We start from the raw sequence: 18,093 nt of genomic DNA on the forward strand, positions 1-18,093 counted from the left end.
TCCCACTAACATCCAGAAGTGCCGTTTGTAAATTAAATGTCAGTTTGACTAACAAGACAGTACAGCCCTTTGGATTGCTTTTGAACCCTTTTTGTCATAATCTGCTTTGAAGTCGTGTCAGGAATAATTTAAGTGTTTTCAGTGCCCCCCGTTGCAAATGCCTCTCTCTTAATCAAGTTCCCAAGTGACATTCTCAGTACCCAAAAGGAAAGAGCTGAGTATTTTGCCTAGGTAAGGGAAAGTGGTTATCACGAGAAATAAGGCTGGTGACCTCAGAAGTTTTGCAGTTTTTCTTATATAAGAAAATTGTATGACACGATTACAGTCTAATACATTTCAAATTAAAATGCCTAATACATTTCATATTAAAACCTAGATTTCTACGTTTTCCTTTTGTAAGCCCTCCTCTAGACAGAATTTAAATATTTGTAGCATGGCTTTACTGAAGCAGAGTATGGAAAGAACAAGCGTCTGTAGTGAACTGGGGACAATACACATTTGCAAAGGTGATGACCTGAAAGCTACAGTATTGTTTCGTCATAGCTGCTTATAATTTTTTTTCTCTCTATAACTATGGTTGAGCTGCTGCAATAAAATACTAAACACAGAGATGGTTCTGCATCTGAGAATTTGTAATGCGTATGTGCTTCTTCCCCCCCCCCCTTCCTTGTGCTTTCGTTTGGAATCCCAGCAACAATCTTTAAAGGTAAAATGATTCCAAACTACATTATTGATAGCAGTAAGTATCCTGTATTAAAAATGTTATATGAAGTTATCCTCCTTAGAGCTCTTGCCCTATATACTAGTTACAAACATTAACTTCTAAAGAAATCTGGCTAGTTAAATCGGAGAGCTCATGTAAAGTTAAAACCTAAATCCGTATTTGAGACATGAACGTTAGCCGCTTTGAATACGGGTGTGAGGCGGGAGGCACTTTGGCTTTGGCTCTCTCTCTGAATTCACAGTTCAGTAAACTAATGTAATTCTGTGCATCTTCCACTCGCTTAGATGTGGGATCCTAGTTGTGGATCTGGGAGTGCTTTAAAATCTAGTATTAAAATTCAGCACACACGTGGTGGACCTTACAGTACTTGCTTAAGGCTGAAGAGTGGCAACTAGTACTGGCCCAGAAATCACTAGTCAAGTTTGAAGACCAGAAACTAGTCTCGCTATATTGCTCGCCTTTTCTAGCGTTTAAATTTTTCCCCCTCAATAAAATCTATTCCTTAGTAACATTGAGTCTTCATATCAACAAAAATTCTGCACTTTAAAGGTAGTGATCTTGCATTTGAAATACATGAATGAAATACATGAAATGTATTGAATGAATGAGTACATGAAATGCTGGTTTTCTAACTTCTTTTCAAAATGCTTTTTTTTCCTTCCCCCTCTTAAAGACTTGGAAATGGACAATATGGACCAGAAATTGTCTGAAAACGATTCGCATAAGCAGAGCTCAGAAGAGACTACTTCAGCATCTCAGGACGTTGGCTTGGCCAGTGAGGAGCCTGAAGGAGGAGAAAACTCTGACGTTGCTCAGCCTGATTCTTTATCTCCTGCTCACGCAGACAGTGACAGTGTTTCCATTTCAAATCAGGATTCCTACGTCCCTGAAAATGAGGCTAGTACTCAAGAACCAGAATGCACGCAAGTGGATAACCAGCCTCAGGAGCGAAAGACTGAGACAGAGTCAGACTCCAAAGCTGACTGGGATAATAAAGTCCAGCCTATGGAATCCATATTAGCAGACTGGAATGAAGATATAGAAGCATTTGAAATGATGGAAAAGGATGAACTATGACTTGTAATAATAACTTATTTGTTAGTAAACAAATGGAGAACTGTTTGGGTAGAAGAGAGGCCCTGATATCAGAGAACTAGGAAACACATTCAGTATTGTGATGAGCAACCAGGTTTTCCCTGGGAAATACCATAGAAATCCAGCACATGCTGTTTGTATTGTTTTAATTTTTCCTGTTTAAAAATGGGAATGTGCAATTGAAGCATTTGTCTGGCTCCATTGCATGGTGCTGTAACCCAGGAGGCTTGTTCAGCGAACGAGCCCGACTTCTGCCTTCCAGGCTCTGAGAGGCCAAGTTCCTGTGGCCTCTGGAAGGCAAAAGTTGAATGCAGTGGGGTTAACGTACCACTTAACGGTTATCGATGAGAGCGCTCGAGGGCAGTAGGTCAGTCACCGTTTTTCTTGTCGTGAAGGTGCGGTTTCGCTGATCTGTACTGAATCGAAAGCCTTCATGGATAGCAGCAGGTGAAATCACGTGTTTCCAGCTGTAGCGTCTTTAAGACGCAGCTAGGAGCAATTTGATTTTTGTGCTGACATATCACAGTGAGACACAGTAATGTAGCTCATCACTCCTCTCTGTTGCCCTGAGGAATGACTAAGGTGACTTGGAGTTTTTCCCCTTCTGCTCTAGTTTCAACTCGAGAAGCTGTATCAACCAAAGGCAGCGCATACGTTGTTAGCAAGCTCCAGCAGGGCAACCGGGAAAGCCGGCCTAATTGGGGCTCCGCCAGGTAAAGGTTCACAGTGCGTTGTGAAAATTGTACTCGAGGTTAAGGGAAAGGGGACAAGACGGGCGTTCGGTACAGGTATTTCCTTTGGCCTTCCAGGTTGAAAAACTCAATCTACCCTAAGATACAAGATTCAGAGCTGGCAACGTTCTCTGAAAGGAGACTAAACAGAGTTAGATCAGAATTAACAAAAATCTTCCTTTTCTGCAAGTTCTACTTCTAACAGTCAGCTTGACTTTGTTGTCATTTTTTATATGCAACTTCTATACATGTGAGACTTAAGGCAATGAGGCCAGTACCAGTAGTGAAGTGCAACAAGTTTGGCTGTTGATTCCATAGTTTCAAGTACAGTGGTGTAAATTCAAAGAATGACTGATGTGTTACTCTGGGCTTTGGGAGTTTGTTACAGGTAAGTGTGAGTCCTACTTTGTTATCCCTCTTACGAAAAACGTTATTCAAATTAAAATGGGGACGTTTAAACAATCTGCAAAATGTTTTGACTGTGTCCAAAGAAACTGCCAAAAACGAATTAACTTGACTTGTATAAACTGCTTTTAGGGAATTATGATTGAAAGGATTGTTTTATGTTAGAGAATTAAATTAACACTGCCTCGATGCCGCACCAGGCTGAAAATGAAGGTTTATATTAATCTGTGCAATGCAGGAAAGAGAGCCCCAATCGGAAGCGCACTTTTCATTTAGCTGGTAAAATTATGCGTGCTGAATATGCAACCGTTAATTAGTACAGCCATACTGTATCTATTCCTGTATATTCGTGTACAGTGAGAATGGAGAAAACCCAGGCAAATGTTGTATACATACTTAATGACACTTGCTTTCGAGAGTTATCAAAACGCACAGGCACCTTTTGAGAGCATGAGAGTCAATCAGAATATTATACGTCAATTGAATGATAACTTTAAATCAGTAGAGTAGGAGGTGATTCTTTTTTTTTTTTTGAGGAGGAAATGAAGCAGTGGTGGAATAGTGAATAAGTGTCCTTTTAAAATGAGTTAGCTTTTAAATGTAGTTATGATTCCTTTGCACAAATAACTATATGGAGGTTTGAGCTGAATGAGTAGAGTTTGAAGCAGCTGAGCTTTTTCGGTTGAGAGGGTTTTTTAATTTTATATATAATTTTTTGTTTGTTTGTTTTTATATGGGGTTGTTCATGTAAGGAATTTGATCATGGGAGCCTTCTAAGTGTCCTTGGTTACCTGGAGCCCTGATCCGCAGCTGCGGTACGCGCTTGCGGGGACGCGGCCAAGTGCCGTCAGCGGCAGGATCAAAACGTCCCGCTGGGGCAGCTCGGCGGTTCCCTCTGGAAAGTCCTTACAGCCCCCGTGCGCAGTGCCACAGAGGAGCGCGCTCGGCCGCGGGCTACGTCTCCGTGCCCGTTAGCCCTTTTGAGGGAAAACGGAGTTTCTTTAGGCGCAGAGGTCCTCTGCTCAATACGTCAAGACCGTCAATGTAACAACAAAAGCTTTATTTTTTTTTAATCTTCAGAAGATTTATGTTTAGAGCTGAAACCTTTTAAAATGAGCTTTCCCTGCCAGCACAAGCTCATTTTTATTTCTTAACTACTTCACGTCTACACCTCTGGATAAAGCAGTAGACGTTTTCCCTCCCCTTGAGGGATTTTCTTTAACAGTCCCGGATTTCAGTGTGGATTTTGAAGCATCGGCTTGGCGGTGGCCTACCTCAGAGAAACGTTGCCTCCTTTCGTTTGGGTTGTTTTTGGTTTGTTGAAGATTGTTTTTTTTTTTCCTTTACCTTTTGAAACGATCATGAGAGCCATAGCCGCGTTTGACAAGTGGGGTTTACACTTTGTTTACAGAACCGCATCAGGTAAAGTTGACCTTTGGGGAAAGAAGAATAAAATGAGGAAGACGGTTTTATTCAGGGTTGTTCCCCCCCCCCCACCACCACCACCTTGTCCTCCTTTATAAGGAAATAGGTTTTAGCGAACCTTTTCATATCCTTCTGAAAAAAAAAAAAAAAAGGATTTTTCTGTCACTGTCATCTTAAAAAGCGAAAAGAATGTATTAATCCTAAAGATCTTTTGGAGAGGGGCGTTAAGTGATCCTCACCAGTTCTTGGGAGCCTGCTCCAAGGGGAGTGTGGCTCTGAAATGGGCCATCAACGGGTGCGTATCGTATGAACCCTGCAGAGCTCGGGAGTCGCAGCTGGACCTAGCGCTTGCTCCATGCCGGGCAGGTCGATCTAGCCGCTCGATTCCTCGTTTGAGGTCGGAGGAATGTTCTCAATTGTTTACATTTATGGTTTCTTGATGAAGTTTTTAAAACGAGCCCGGCTTTGTTCCTCTCCTCCTCCTGCCAACGTACCTGAAGGCGTAGCGTTAGTCGTGAGTTAAGTGTGTGTTGCGAAGTTAAAGCGGGACATCTTACACAAAAGGCGTCGGTCAGAACATAGAAAACAATAAAATAACATTCTGTGAATGAAATATTGTATGTTCAGATTTTATAAGATTTTTTTTTAGCCAGCCCAATTTACAGCCGTATATTTTCTTATGAAACATGTCTAATAACGGGTGCTGTTAACACTATCGTTGGGTTTTACTGTCTGGTGATAAGTGTATACAATATTTCTAAGGGCAACTATGTACTGTGATGTAAAAGTCTGGGCTAAAATGTATATAATCTGTGTACATAATTGTGTACTTGATTACAATTGATTGTAAAGATTTAATAAAATGTAAATATTCTGGTCAAGCTGTACTAAATTGACGCTCGTTTCTGAACTGCCCAGCCAGCTTGCTGGTTTCCCTCGATTTTTAGCAAGGCCTTCGGGAGGGTCTCCCATAGTGTCGCTATGGGAAAACTGGTTAGACACAAGCTGGACAAGCGGTACGAGGTCTGGCTAGTTCCTGTCCTGCCTACCAAGGGGCTTGGAAAGCGGCTTTGCAGGAGAAAAAAAATGGGGGGTCCCAGAGGGCGAGTTAGGAGTGTGCCCCGACTGGAAAGGCTCTGAGCAACCTCATCCAGCTGGACGATTTCAACTGACCTTATTCTATCTATTATTTTTTTTTCTTTAGCATCTGTTTCTGCAATTAAAATGCTGAACTGCAAAAATCCCTCTTAAATACGAGAACTTCTGGTCCCGTTCTCACTGGGATTGAAACAGAACGAGGTCTCTTTTGGGCCAGAAGCGGTAAGTCTCCATCATCCTTCCTGTGTTACGAGTTATTCTGCGATGCGCCTTTACTCCCAGTAGGCTTCCCCCCCCCCCCCCCCCCATAGGGGTAGGAATAAGAAAATACCTCTTGGTCCTGAAAGATGCAGGAGCCCGAGACTTAACTTTGTTCAAGTGTTCATCGTTGTCCTTACAACAACTATTATAAACAAAGCATTGCCTGTTTTGCAGATGAAACGCCCAACTCCTTCCACCTGTGGCTGAGGGGGCATCAGGAATTAATGGACGGGAGTATTTTGGACAAAGGCGCGCTCTGCCCTGCTGCTCCCCGGAAAGGTGCGTAAGCCTAGATGGTCCAAAAGCGTTCTAAGTCTGCAGGGTATGTCGCAAAGTCGTGCCCTTAAAAACACACTGTACCCCTGGTGCTGAAGCTAACAGGGCTATGGGATTTCATCAGCTCAAGAAGGAGAAAACACAAAAAAGTGCCTGAAGACCCTTCCCTGGAGGCCGCCAGCAGATGGTGGCCTTGGCTCGGGAGGGCCACGCGCCCAGCAGGAACCATCCGAGAGGTTGGTCCTGGGCTGCAGCTCTGTCTGGGACGTGGGTGTGGGAAACTAGCCCAGCTGGGAAACGGCGGCAGCCTCTTGGGGTCTTCCTCTTTTAAAAGAGTAAGTTAGTTATGTTGCCCAGAGTTCTCCTCCCTCCCTCTAGGCCCCCTTTTTTATTTACAAGCTGGGGCTTGACCATGGCCAAGAGGGGTCTAGGGCCACTGGGGGCCTGGAGCTCTGTCAGTGCGAAAACTCGGGGCAGACTAGACAGCAGGAAGGAAAAGGGAGCGGGTCGATGGTGGTGGGGTCACCTGGGCTGTTCTTGAAGCAAATCCTGGCAAAATGGGTTACTACTTATGAGGGGAGGGGAAAAAAAAAGAAAAGCCTAATGTCAGCAATACACCATTTCATGAAAAATGAAATGCACCCATTTTGTGAAAACTAGCCCAACCGTGTCCGAGAGGAGCTATATGCACTCAGTTGGAAGCTGGTGGTGGCAGGAGTCCCATATAAAAAAGCTCATGTGAAAAAAACGTTTCCGGCTGAAACAGCTTCCGCAAAACACCCTTTGTCTGGGGAAGTTCAACCAAGCTATTAACCACCGGTGCAGGTTGAGTTCGCCTTTATTCCTCTTTTGATACTGGGAACAGCGCGATGGAAAGAGAGATGCGTGCTACATGAGCGCTTACCTGGGCCTGTTTGCTGGTCCTCTTGAGCCTTTGCTAAAATCGGGCAGCGAACGCCCCGCATGCTCCTCGGCCGCTAAACCTTTGCACGCGCCGGTGCCATCAACGTGCTCCCCCAAACCAGTGCCGGCTAATAATATCAGACGGACGCGGGCAGCGAGGAGTGATGCCGTCTGCCCTAGATGTTTTCTGCAGCGGAGTGCCTGGCTCCCTACATTTATTTTGGGGGTTGACAGGGGTGAGCCGCTTGCCAGCCCAAGCGCCGCTCTGCTAAGTGATGTTGATGCCCTGGTATTATGGCATCATAAAAAAAAATGACACAGCTGCTATTTTTAGGCAGCATCTCTCTCCACAGCATCGCCCTGTGACTCATTCGGGGGGGTTTATTAATAGACACATGATCTGAATGCCAAAAACTGCGAGTACCACTCAGTTCCCGCACGCAGCCAGCTCGTTTCTCGCAGCCAGCTCCCTTGAGAACATCTTGTCTCGAGACATTTTCGAGATGGAAAGAACAAATTTCCTAGTCAACGTGCACCTTGGAGGCTCAAGGAGGGAAAAGCACCGTTGCAGCGACACAGGATGCTAATCGTTACTTCCCTGGGCATGCGTCGGACCCGTGCACGTTCAAAGTGATGCCTCGTGTTAATGGCCCAGCTCAGACAAGGCTCTCACTCGTACCAAACCTTGACCTCAAATCGCAAGTCTCTCGCACTGTTCAGCCCGGGATTTGGTCAGGAACGCTACTGGAGAGCAGCGCTAACGGAGTAATTCTGAGTGAGACAAGAAACGATACGTGTCTCAATTTGTTAGCTAGGAAATCGGCACTAGATAGTAACCATCACGTATCAGACGGACCTTCTGCCTCAAACACGCTCCGCTAACCTGCGGCGTGCTTCTTCGCTGCCCTGGCTGTTGAGTACCTGGGGTGAAAACTCCTTGCCATGAGGTCTTGCGCGAGACTGGGTGCCCCACTCCAGCAGTGCTTCCACGCACTGGACTAATGTCGTCTTTGCTAACGTGGCTAGTCCTCCAAAAACTGTCAGCTTTCCCCTAAAACATTCCCTCCACGTTCCTGGCATTGCCGAGATGCTGCTGCCCAGGCTCATCCTAGTTGTCTTTCACGAGGCAGGTGCTGAGTTCACAGTCCCCAGCAGGTCTCAGCTGGACCGAGCCGTCTTCAAGCACAAAGATGGGTCTTACCTGAATGCGTTGGGCAGAGGTGCACAGCTAAATAAAAACCGTCAGTGTTTGTTTTAAAGCAAAGATGCAAACAGACTTCTCTGAATTTTCACCTTTCCAAGCTCAGCTCTGTTAGGATCCGCTTTAGCTTGCTGAACGCTCGCTCCAGCCACCGCAGATGTCTTTAACATGAATTTTCTTTTGGAGGTTACTGAATTTCTCAGGTGCTCGGCCTCAATTTCTCCTCCCCAAACAGGAAAGCAAATAACCTGCCCCTCCAAAACACCAGTGTTCACTCACTGAACACCATAGAAACGTGGTGGTGTCCTCTACTGCACGCTGCCACAACAGCTGGACTTCAGACAAAGCTTTCCATTTTCCCAGGAGTGCAAGTGCTGGCTATTTGCTGCTTGGTTTTGGCCACCACAGATCACTTGTCCAGCCCACGCTTCATCAGTTTGTCTATGAGGATGTCACGGGAGACAGTGAAAGCCTTGCTACAGTCCAGGTGGACAACTGTGATCTGCTCTCCTGGAGGCCGCCAAGCCAGTTGTCTCATTGTAGAAAGATATCAGGTTGGTTAAGCATGATGTCCCCTTCACACATCCATCCTCTCTACCCTCGATCACCTTGTCTTTCATGTGTCTGGAGATGGTTCATGGGAGGATTTGCTCCTTCGCCCTCCCAGGGACCGAGGTGAGCCTGGCCGGGCTGTAGTGCCCCGGACTCCAACACAAAGTGGGATAGTCCCTGGTCCCAAAGGACAAAGTATGGGCTAGCTAAGTAGACAGCGAAATGAAAACTGGCTGAAGTGCTGGGCTCAAAAGGTGGTGATCAGCAGCAAGGTGTCCAGCTAGAGGCCAGGCACTAGTGGTGTCCCCCGGGCTTGATATTGGGGCCAATGCTGTTTCACATCTTCATTAATGACCCGGACGATGGGACAGAGTGCAGCCTCAGCAAGTTTGCAGTTGATACAAAACCGGGAGGAGCGACTGATCCTCCAGAGGGACCTCAACAGGCTGGAGAAATAGGCAGAGAGGAACTGCAGGAAGTTCAACAGAGGGAAATGCTAAGTCCTGCCCCTGGGAGGAATAACCCCAGGCACCAGTACAGGGGGCTGACTGACTGGAGAGCAGCTCTGCAGAGAAGGACCTGGGAGTCCTGGTGAACAACACGTTGGACATGAGCCAGCCATGTGCCCTTGTGGCAAAAAGAAGGCCAATGGCATCCTGGGCTGCATTAGGCAGAGCACTGCCAGAAGATCAAGGGAGGTGATCCTGCCCCTCCATCAGCCCTGCTGATGTGGGGTGCACAGCTGTGAGGCCACAGCTGGAGTGCTGGTCCAGTGCTGGGCTCCCCAGTACAAGAGGGGCAGGGAGCTACTGGAGCGAGTCCAACGAGGGGCCACAAAGCTGCTTAAGGGCCTGGAGCATCTGTCATGCTCCAGTATGAGGTGAAGCTGAGAGAGCTGGGACTGTTCAGCCTGGAGAAGAGCAGGCTCGGGGGCATCTCACAGATGTGTATAAACACCTGATGGGGGAAGTAAAGAAGACAGAGCTGGACTCTTCTCAGTGGTGCCCAGTGACAGGACTGGAGGCAATGGGCACAAACTGAAACACAGGAAATCCCATTTAAACATAAGAAAACACAGTGCCAGAGGGGCTGCCCAGCCTGCAAAGGAATACGGGCCGCCCGAATCCGTGGGACAAACTATAAAACCATTGGGCAGGGACAAAAATACCAACAGCATTTGGAAAGCAGCCTCTCTGCTTTCTTTAAAGCCCATATTAAATGTATTCCTCAGGGGATGCAGGCATGAAACAGCTGGAAGGCTCTTATTCCAAAGACCTAGTGTGTCGACCAGGCCGCTTTGGGGGGGGGGTTGAGTCATCTCCAGCTCCAAAACCAAAGTGACAGATAATTACTGTTTTACAGACTTGCTAAAAGTGAAATAGCTGAGAACTCGTTGTCTTGAATCTAATTTTTGCAATGCAACGGCAACAGTTTTTGGAGTTTAAACTTGCCTCTCTAGCGCTTAATCTAGCAATTCATTCCTGTCTTTGGAAGAGTCTCTTAATGCAGGTTTTTTTTTTGTTTTTTTCCTTTTTTTTTAAGATACTTGGCATGCTTCATGGCAAGCACCAGTCATTAGCTTGGGCACTTCTACAGCAATTAAAACGCATGCTGCAAAAAAAGAAGAAGAAAAAATCAAGTTCAGTATTACAGATCGCTGCCTCCCTGCTCTTACACCAGTTGCCCCCATGTGTTGTTGCAATGCAGCAAAGCAGAGCCCGGTCTCCAGTAACAGGCCCCCCCCCCCCCCCCCCCTTCCTGCACGTCCATGAGACGTGGCTTTGCTGGAGCGGTTGGGATTAGCTCCAAGAAACGCATCCTCAAATGCATCAGCAATGGGCTAGTGCCTGGTTTCTAGAAACGAGGAAGACCAAGACTTCGCCTAGGGCTTTCACTGCTGTCCTCCAGGTCCCGGCGTTGCCAAGAAATCATTCCTGGTTCCTCATACTGTATTTATAGTAGCAGAGAGCAGCGTTTCAGCTCAACCCGGCTCCCAAGTGGAAGTCGCGCCCCTGAACCGCGGAGGAACTCAGCCGGTGCTGAGCGCTGCCCCACGCCCCAGTTTAAGGGGATAACCATGCGTCATTGGTGCTGCTTGGCCACAAGCAGGAGATGCCAGAGGAAGGATGACCATTTCGTCTCGTTGCTGCTCCGCAGCAGCATCACCCAAGGGGTAGCTGCCTTGCAGAGGCAAGCACCTAGAAACGAGTAGAATTTGTCTCTGGATTGGTACAGAAATTTCCCCTTGTCCCTGGAAAAGCTTAGGAAACCAACGCAGAACCACCAGAAACAGAGAGCAAAAAAAGTCGAAGAGCAGCCGGCTTTTCCTTGCAACAGCGTGACTGCAACCAAAGCGTAGTAACATCGCATGAATGCCAATAAGCCAACAGCTCGGTGCAGGCATGTGGTGCAAGGCGAAGAGAAGCTCTCAAGGAAAAAAGAAAAAGGCATTAGCTTTTTAGGTGAAAGCTTACTTTCTAAACCCATCCTTAACAGCAGCTACAATATGGAGATGGCCACCGTTGGAAGTAGGGCTTGGCAAAAGCAAAAAACAAACAAACAAAAAAAACCCACAGCAAGCTGGACCAAACAGCCTGTGTGTGTGGACCTATTTGTGTCACCAGGCGTAAAAATGAGAAATCGGTGTCAGACACCTGGAGTTCCTCCAGGAGGCTCGCACCAAGCTAAATGCTTCCTACAGCCACTGCACCAAAACTACCTGGGCACCAGGAGCGTTGCTGTTAAAAACTTGAAAGTCCCATGCTGGGACACAACCCCATCCTCAGTGCAGGATCCTGCTAAATTTTGGGCTGTTTGGGCAGACAAGGAAAGTCAGCGCAAGTCACAAGAGCACGCAAGGAAAGAACCAGCGTGCCCATGGAAGATGCTTGAGCCCAAAATCTTTTCACTGCAATTTTCTGTAAGACCCCCCAGCATTTGACTCAGAGCTGATTAAATATTACTTAAGCCTACCAAACAGAACAGTTTAGCCTTGAGTAATTTTTTTGCTGGTTCCCGTCAAACAAACCTTGAGAAACCCACTTACAAATAATAAGCAGCAGCACATCGTTCAGAAGCAGTTCTCCCTCTTTTCCCACCCCTGCTTTTCCATAGCCCTGAATCTACTTGGTGGGTGTCATTTGGCGGTGCAACTTCAAGGAGAGCTGCCGTTGAAGCTACAGTGATCTACTTCTGTTATTATAGCTCTTCAGCTGCATAGAACTGGTCATATATATAGTTAGCCCTCATCAAAATTTCCTAGGACTTTGCAAAGGGGCGGGAGGGAAGAGCAGATGACAGTGCTGCTTCTGGTGCCTGCAAGTGCCTACCAGCTCCATGGCTAAGCTAAATGTTCCCCCCTCCTCCACCACCGGCAGCAGAAGAGCAGAGGCATTTGCAGTTAAGAGCTCGTGCGCAGACTTTTTTCAGCCCACGAGCAGGTTCAGCCTCTCCCGCGTGATGCACAGCTTGCGGCGCGCTCCTGGTAATCTGCCGCTCAAGGGGGTTGATGTCAAAGGCTGGGGAGGATGTCAACGCAGCGCTTGAGATGTGTAGAAACCATCTTAGTTCATAGACTGCAGACGCTGGCATCTAGAAAAGGTGGGGGGGGGGGGGGTTGTTTTTTTTTTTTGTTTTTTTTTCTCTCTGCCGAAAGTTTTGCTTCTGTAAGTGCGGCTCCTTTCAACACACCACCAGCGCGGAGCCGTGATTTCCCCCACCCCGGAGAGTTTAGCGGCAAGTCCGGCTGGCTGATAAGCTAAGCCAGAGAGCTGAAAGCCAACGTAACGCAACAGAAACGCCTCAATCCTGTCGGGTGCACGTTAACGGCCAGGGCCTACGGTTTGCTGACTTGATTTGACTGGGCAAAAAAGAAGTCCCCAATTCCGTCCCAATTTACTGCACAACCGTAAAGGAAATCCCTTTAAATCTATTCGTTGGCCAGCAGAAACTCCACATTAAAGGAGAGTAGCATATTTAAAGGCCACTATATGCCAATAACATAAGATTTTTACAGGGAAATTTATAAATGAGACCTCCGTCATCCAGAAAATGGAGTACACACTAAAAGAAAGGCCCCAATCCCCACCACTCCTATACTATCTTAGAGGGCTTTACAAAGCACTTTCGAGAGAAGGGTTTGTGGGCTCAAATCCCAAGCCTGTTTATTAATTAAACTGCTTAAATAATTCAAACACGCCGTCTCTTAGTGTGGCCACCTGCTTGAGTGCTGCTGACATAATTTACGGGGGGAAAAAAAAACATCACAGGCAAGAGGACACAGTTATCACGTCAAGGAATCCGGACCAAATTCAATGCTGCTTCATCACGGAGAAACTAGAGCGGTCCTAACAAGGATGATGTGTTAGGAAGAGCAGGAACCACCCAAGGACTGCATACTGCAGCAAAGCAGGGAGAATAAATATTCACGCAGGTATCAGTCGTCTCCTTTAAAAGAACAAATACAAAAGGTTGTTTTTTTTTTTTTTTTAAACTCATGACAGTATTTGTTAAAAATATTACGTCTTGCTTTTGAGAATATCCTCTCTTTGTACAATATGGAAAAATAAACTCGACAGCACAAGCAACAGCTATCCCCAGTTGGCACCGGGCTGCCTTAAAATACCCGCTCCGCAGAGCCGCAGATGCGAGGGTCGCGTTTGCCTTCCCTCTCCCCCGACTCTTAAAACGTTGCAGCGGATGAACGGTAAGAGACGAGAATACATAAAAACAGTAAAATGTTTATTTTCTTAGAAAAAAAGAGATTCAAAATGATTGTGATCACACTCCCATTCGTGCTCAGCAAAGCCAATACTGCAAGCTTAGTCCTTGATTAAGATACCTATTAAATGAAAACTCTTTTCCTCTTAAAATACAGATTCCTGCTCCTGCATCACTTCCAGTATTTCAGTGATAACATGCTTTTAATGGATAATAGTTTCTCCGCTTCTTCTCCGCAGAGAAACGAGGCCTGCCATGGCAAAACATCCCATCTCCAAAGCTTGAAATCACCAGCATTAATAAGCGCTCGGGCCCGTACGCGGCCTGACAGACAGCTTAAGGGTGTTTCTTAGATGCTTGAATGGTCACTTATGGAAGCCTGGTATAACACTACCTCATTTGATAGAAAACAGGCCAGAAGCCTTAATAAAATCGACACTGTCTTTCAGATTAACCTTAAGGATTTGCTGCATGTCTGGACACAGAAAAAGTGAAAAGTTGCAACGAGTTTTAACTAGCAGCAACGAAAACGGTTCCATACGAGTTCTTAGCAATATTCCTCGTCTGGTCATTAAGAAACACTGTAACTGAATGGAGCATATAATGCGGAAATGATCTTCTTGCGTTATGTAGTGCTGTTCGCTCTAGAAGACTTCCCAAAGGGCTCGACGGGGTTGTAATCTATTTACACAGTAGTATTCCCGTTTCGCTGGGCAGAATTGGCACTATGTGACATCCTCCTCTTCTGAACAATAATCACGACCCTTTAAAGAGAAGAAAAAAAAAAAACAGAACAAAACACACATTGGTAAATGACTACTTGAAAACAGAAAGGACAAAAATCAAGGGGGGGGGGTGGTACTTCGAGATTACGTATTTCAGTTCTGTAAATGTGGGAGATTTAAGTTCAGAGCTGAGTAGAAACCTGAAAAAAAGGGAACGGCGTTTGCACGACTCCTGCCTCCATTTCTGGAAGATCTCCGTGAAACCAAAACTGGAACCTGTTCCAATACGGTGAATCGTGCCTCATTTTCATCCTCTCTATTGAATCCCGGGGGGGGGGGGGGGGGTGTCAACAAACTGATTTCCAAACTGTCTCACACACATAAAGCTATACCTTGATGGGCACAACCTTACCGAGCCACCACTAAACACAAGCTCTGAAGCCAAGGCAACCCCGCACGTAACCACGTGAGCTGCACTGCCAGCCCAAACCCTGGGATCTGCAGCGCTTTAACCGCTCTTGACAGCCGTGTGCTACTAGTAAAAGGGCTTTCTTAGTAGGTTGGCCAAAAAAAAAAAAAAAAAGCCTAAACAGCCCTAATTTCGGTTCAGCACTGACTTAGAAAGAAGCGTTTTTAAGCAAAAGATTTGGTTCAGAAAAAAAGAGGAGCTGAAGGACTGTAGAAACACTTTGCAGCAAAGCCCACATCCACCGGCTGGCTTTATGCCAAGGACCGGGCCGTACTTTTCAAACCAAACAAAACTACCAGAGTAGTCACAGGTGATGAAGCCTTCGCCCAACATGCTCCAGAGCTGGACGCGCTCTGAGGCGCTGAGGCCCAGGACACGGCTGGGTGAGTACGCTACCTGGTCCCCAGCCCGCTGGTCAAGAGGGAGCCCTCCAGCCATCAGTCCCTACCTTGCTCTGCACAAGAAGCCACCAAAGCTTGAATAAGCCAAGACCACTAAACCCAGCTTGCATTTTTCTCTCCCGTTTCTCCTGCCTTTTCTCAACTTTTCGGTTCGACTTCTGACAAGAAAGCACGCTGCCCCACAAAGGCTTGGAAAGGATGTCCTTTAAAAGCAAGGCGCTGAACAAATCTTTGCCGTGTTATGGAAATACCACCTCCCGCCCCCTCCTTGAAGGCGAATGAAAGCCAGCCAGCTGCCATCGGACATCCGACCTCTGCCTGGGCTCTGCTGGTGGCTGGCTTTGGAGCCCAGGAGGTGGCTTCCCAGGCTGGACTCGGGGCGAGGACCACATTCATACAGTCATCGCCTGGCGCAGGAGGCTGCTCTGGATCCCCGCTCGGTTTCAGAGCTTTCTACCAGCCGCCTGATGCCAATTAAGCGTGTGTAGGCAGCAACAGCACAGTTGAAAGGGGGAGAGAGTGAAAACACTGGCTGAAATACCAGGGATGCTTCCCACGCTTTTCCTGAAGCGTGACATGCAGCTCTTTTCCGCACCATCCCTAGAAGAAACCAGAAGAGACCTCGACCCAACAAACTAACTGACTCCGCAGGCGAAGGTAATGCCCGGTCTGAAAACTAAGAGCCGTCTCAGCACCACGTTGCATCCCAAGACTGCTGCATTTTGGCACCGAAACGCTCGACGTCGCAGGCCGCCTGCACTTCTCGCTTCCCTGGCCCATGCACTTACCAGAACGGCCTTCAACCAACTCACCAGCTGTCGGGAAGGCGGAGGAAGCGGAGAGGGAGGGAGGAACAACGTAGGCTTTTGCAGCCGCTTCCCTCGCTAAAGTCTGCGCGTCCGCTTCCCTTCTCTCCCATCCTTGAAGCCGAATAAAACTCTTATTAAAAGCCGAGCGCAGTATTGCGCTGTTCAGTACAGAAATAAGACACGGCCGTAACACGGCAGCCAAGACTAATGGCCCAGTGCAGGCAATATGCCATGGAGCTCCCAGGCAAAATTAGCAATTTTATTTTCACTTGGGTTTAAGAGGACATCCTGCGTCCTTCCGCAGGGGGACAACGGGCCGAGTCCACCCCGCAGACCTCTGCCAGCAAGCACTGTCGGGCAGCGGCGGGCTGCAAGACAGCCTGCGACCAGCTGCATATCGTGGCACAAGCCCCAATCCAGGAAAGTACCTTAAAAAATGCCAATTTTGGACCTCCTGGTTGTTTTGAAGGGGTGCTGCGTGCCAACACCCTGCGCGCTCGCCTCTGCAATCAGTTAGGAGACCACGTGAGGAGCAGAAGGGGAGCGCCGCTACGTCGGCAGCATGCGGGACTATCTAAACGCCAACACAGGCGCCGGGGCGTTCGTTTGAGGGAGAACGCGCGCCCAGCGGATGCACAACTGACAGGAAGAAAAAGAAGGTAACGGACCCCCGCCCCCAAAAGACAGCAGACTTTTGGTGGGAAAGGGCGAATGCTGACAGCGAAAGCATGTCCTCGGCTCTCCCCGCCGCCTGCCGGGGAGCAGGCGGCTGCCCGCAGAGCAGCCCGTGGCCTTCCTAGGTCAAGGAAGGTAAGAGCAGGACCGTCCACATGCAAGTCGAGCTGACCGCTATGAAATCCTTTCGCCCTCCCTTGCCGTTCAAAACGCCGAGCGTCTCGCTTTCGTGACGTGCAAGTCGCTCAAACCAACACGCCGAAGCAGAAGGAGGGACATCCTTTGAAGGACGTCTGTGCTGCAATTAGTATTGCCGTGCCACCCTAGCTATGTAGGCAACAGCTTATGGCTACTTGACCAGTGATGACTTCCCCCAGTATGGGCCACCTGGATTGTTTTGTTTTATTTTTATTTTGAAATCACAAAACCACAGAAGTTTCTCTTCTAGGGGTAGAAGCCCCAGATTTGAACCTAGAAATTGACTGTTGACTATTTAGTAGCATCTCAGCCTTGACTTTTTTGTCCTAGAGCGAGACAGCTGCCCACACGCTGCGCCGCAACCTACAGTAATAACACATGCTTAGAGAGGATCCTTTGTGACGGTCGCTTTACTGCGCCGCTCTGCGCGTAGGACTCTAGCGAGAGCAAGCCTTTTTCAGACTCCTTCTTGGTGGCCATTGCCCAAGATGTTTCTGCTAGGGGTAAGTTTTCCACGTTTCACAGCTCACAGTTTTTAATACTGCTGTTAATTCATCCTTTTACCAAAGTGCTGGTGAGCCCGGCATCACGGGTACCAGGCAATACGCACAGTCGAGCGTGAAGGCAGCGCTGGGACCGGGCTGGCATATGCCTTGCCGGGCATAGGTTTCTGCTTGTGCCTTGATTTCTCCGGTCAAGATAATTACTTGTACTTCTGACCCAAATCGTTTGCCTTTCCTCTTGGTGTGTGTGTGGGGGGGTCTTTCTTGGAGCTTTACTGGTGCTGGTACATGTTCCTCATCTTCTGCTGGCATCTATTTCTGTGATTTCAGGCAAGCCCTATCTTAAAAAATTGGAATAATACTGTCGCCAGATGAGCCGCTTACCGCCTACTTCCCGTCGCCTGTCTCTCCCGGCTTCCTTTTCTTCCTGAACTCTTCACGTGGGCATTTTGTCTGCCAAAGCAAAGCCTGCGACTATACCCCCAATTAGTTAGGCTAACGTGGGGAAATCCCGCGAGGACTCGTTGCAGGTGCTGGCAGACGTTAGGGCCCAGCTTTCAACAACTCTCGGGCCTTGCGTTGACTTCTTAACTCCCTTTTTCTTTTCTCTCATAACACTTGGCACATCCGGCCTTTGCACGAGGCAGAAACCCAACCCAGCATCTCACGCTACAACCTCACAGCGTCCCGCTGCGGCAAACATGGAGCCAGCAAGTCTGAGAGCCGGGCTGACGTTTGCTCAACCTCTCCATCGCATGCGTGGTTTTTGTCTCTATACGTGTTGCTAAACCACTGAAATAGCAGCCTGAGAAGGGCTTCGCGGTCTATCAGTCATTAAACTAATCAGAGCTACTATTTCCGGTACTTGTGACTGCTCAACTCCAGCTATTCTGGACCTCCCACATGACTTTACATCTCACTGG

General features: G+C 47.7%; 2 protein-coding genes across 14 annotated transcripts in view; one reads left to right on the forward strand and one right to left on the reverse strand.

Moving 5' to 3' along the window:
* Positions 1-5,261, forward strand: part of EDEM3 (ER degradation enhancing alpha-mannosidase like protein 3) — a 31,631-nt gene extending 26,370 nt beyond the window's left edge. Inside the window, exons 20-21 of one of the 2 annotated variants that reach the window (XM_068952003.1) lie at positions 692-739; positions 1,398-5,261. In XM_068952003.1, the coding sequence (XP_068808104.1) occupies positions 692-739; positions 1,398-1,801 (452 nt within the window). In that variant the 3' untranslated portion in view covers positions 1,802-5,261. The remainder of the gene's footprint in view (positions 1-691; positions 740-1,397) is intronic. The other variant, XM_068952004.1, reaches the window with a different exon arrangement.
* An 8,129-nt stretch (positions 5,262-13,390) lies between these two features.
* Positions 13,391-18,093, reverse strand: part of C8H1orf21 (chromosome 8 C1orf21 homolog) — a 91,615-nt gene continuing 86,912 nt past the window's right edge. For all 12 annotated transcript variants that reach the window (XM_068951889.1, XM_068951891.1, XM_068951890.1 and 9 more), the window contains one exon: positions 13,391-14,154. In XM_068951889.1, coding sequence (XP_068807990.1) covers positions 14,116-14,154 — 39 coding nt within the window. In that variant the 3' untranslated portion in view covers positions 13,391-14,115. The remainder of the gene's footprint in view (positions 14,155-18,093) is intronic.

This window comes from Struthio camelus, chromosome 8 (genome assembly GCF_040807025.1).
Source record: "Struthio camelus isolate bStrCam1 chromosome 8, bStrCam1.hap1, whole genome shotgun sequence".
Classification (NCBI taxonomy): Eukaryota; Metazoa; Chordata; class Aves; order Struthioniformes; family Struthionidae; genus Struthio; species Struthio camelus.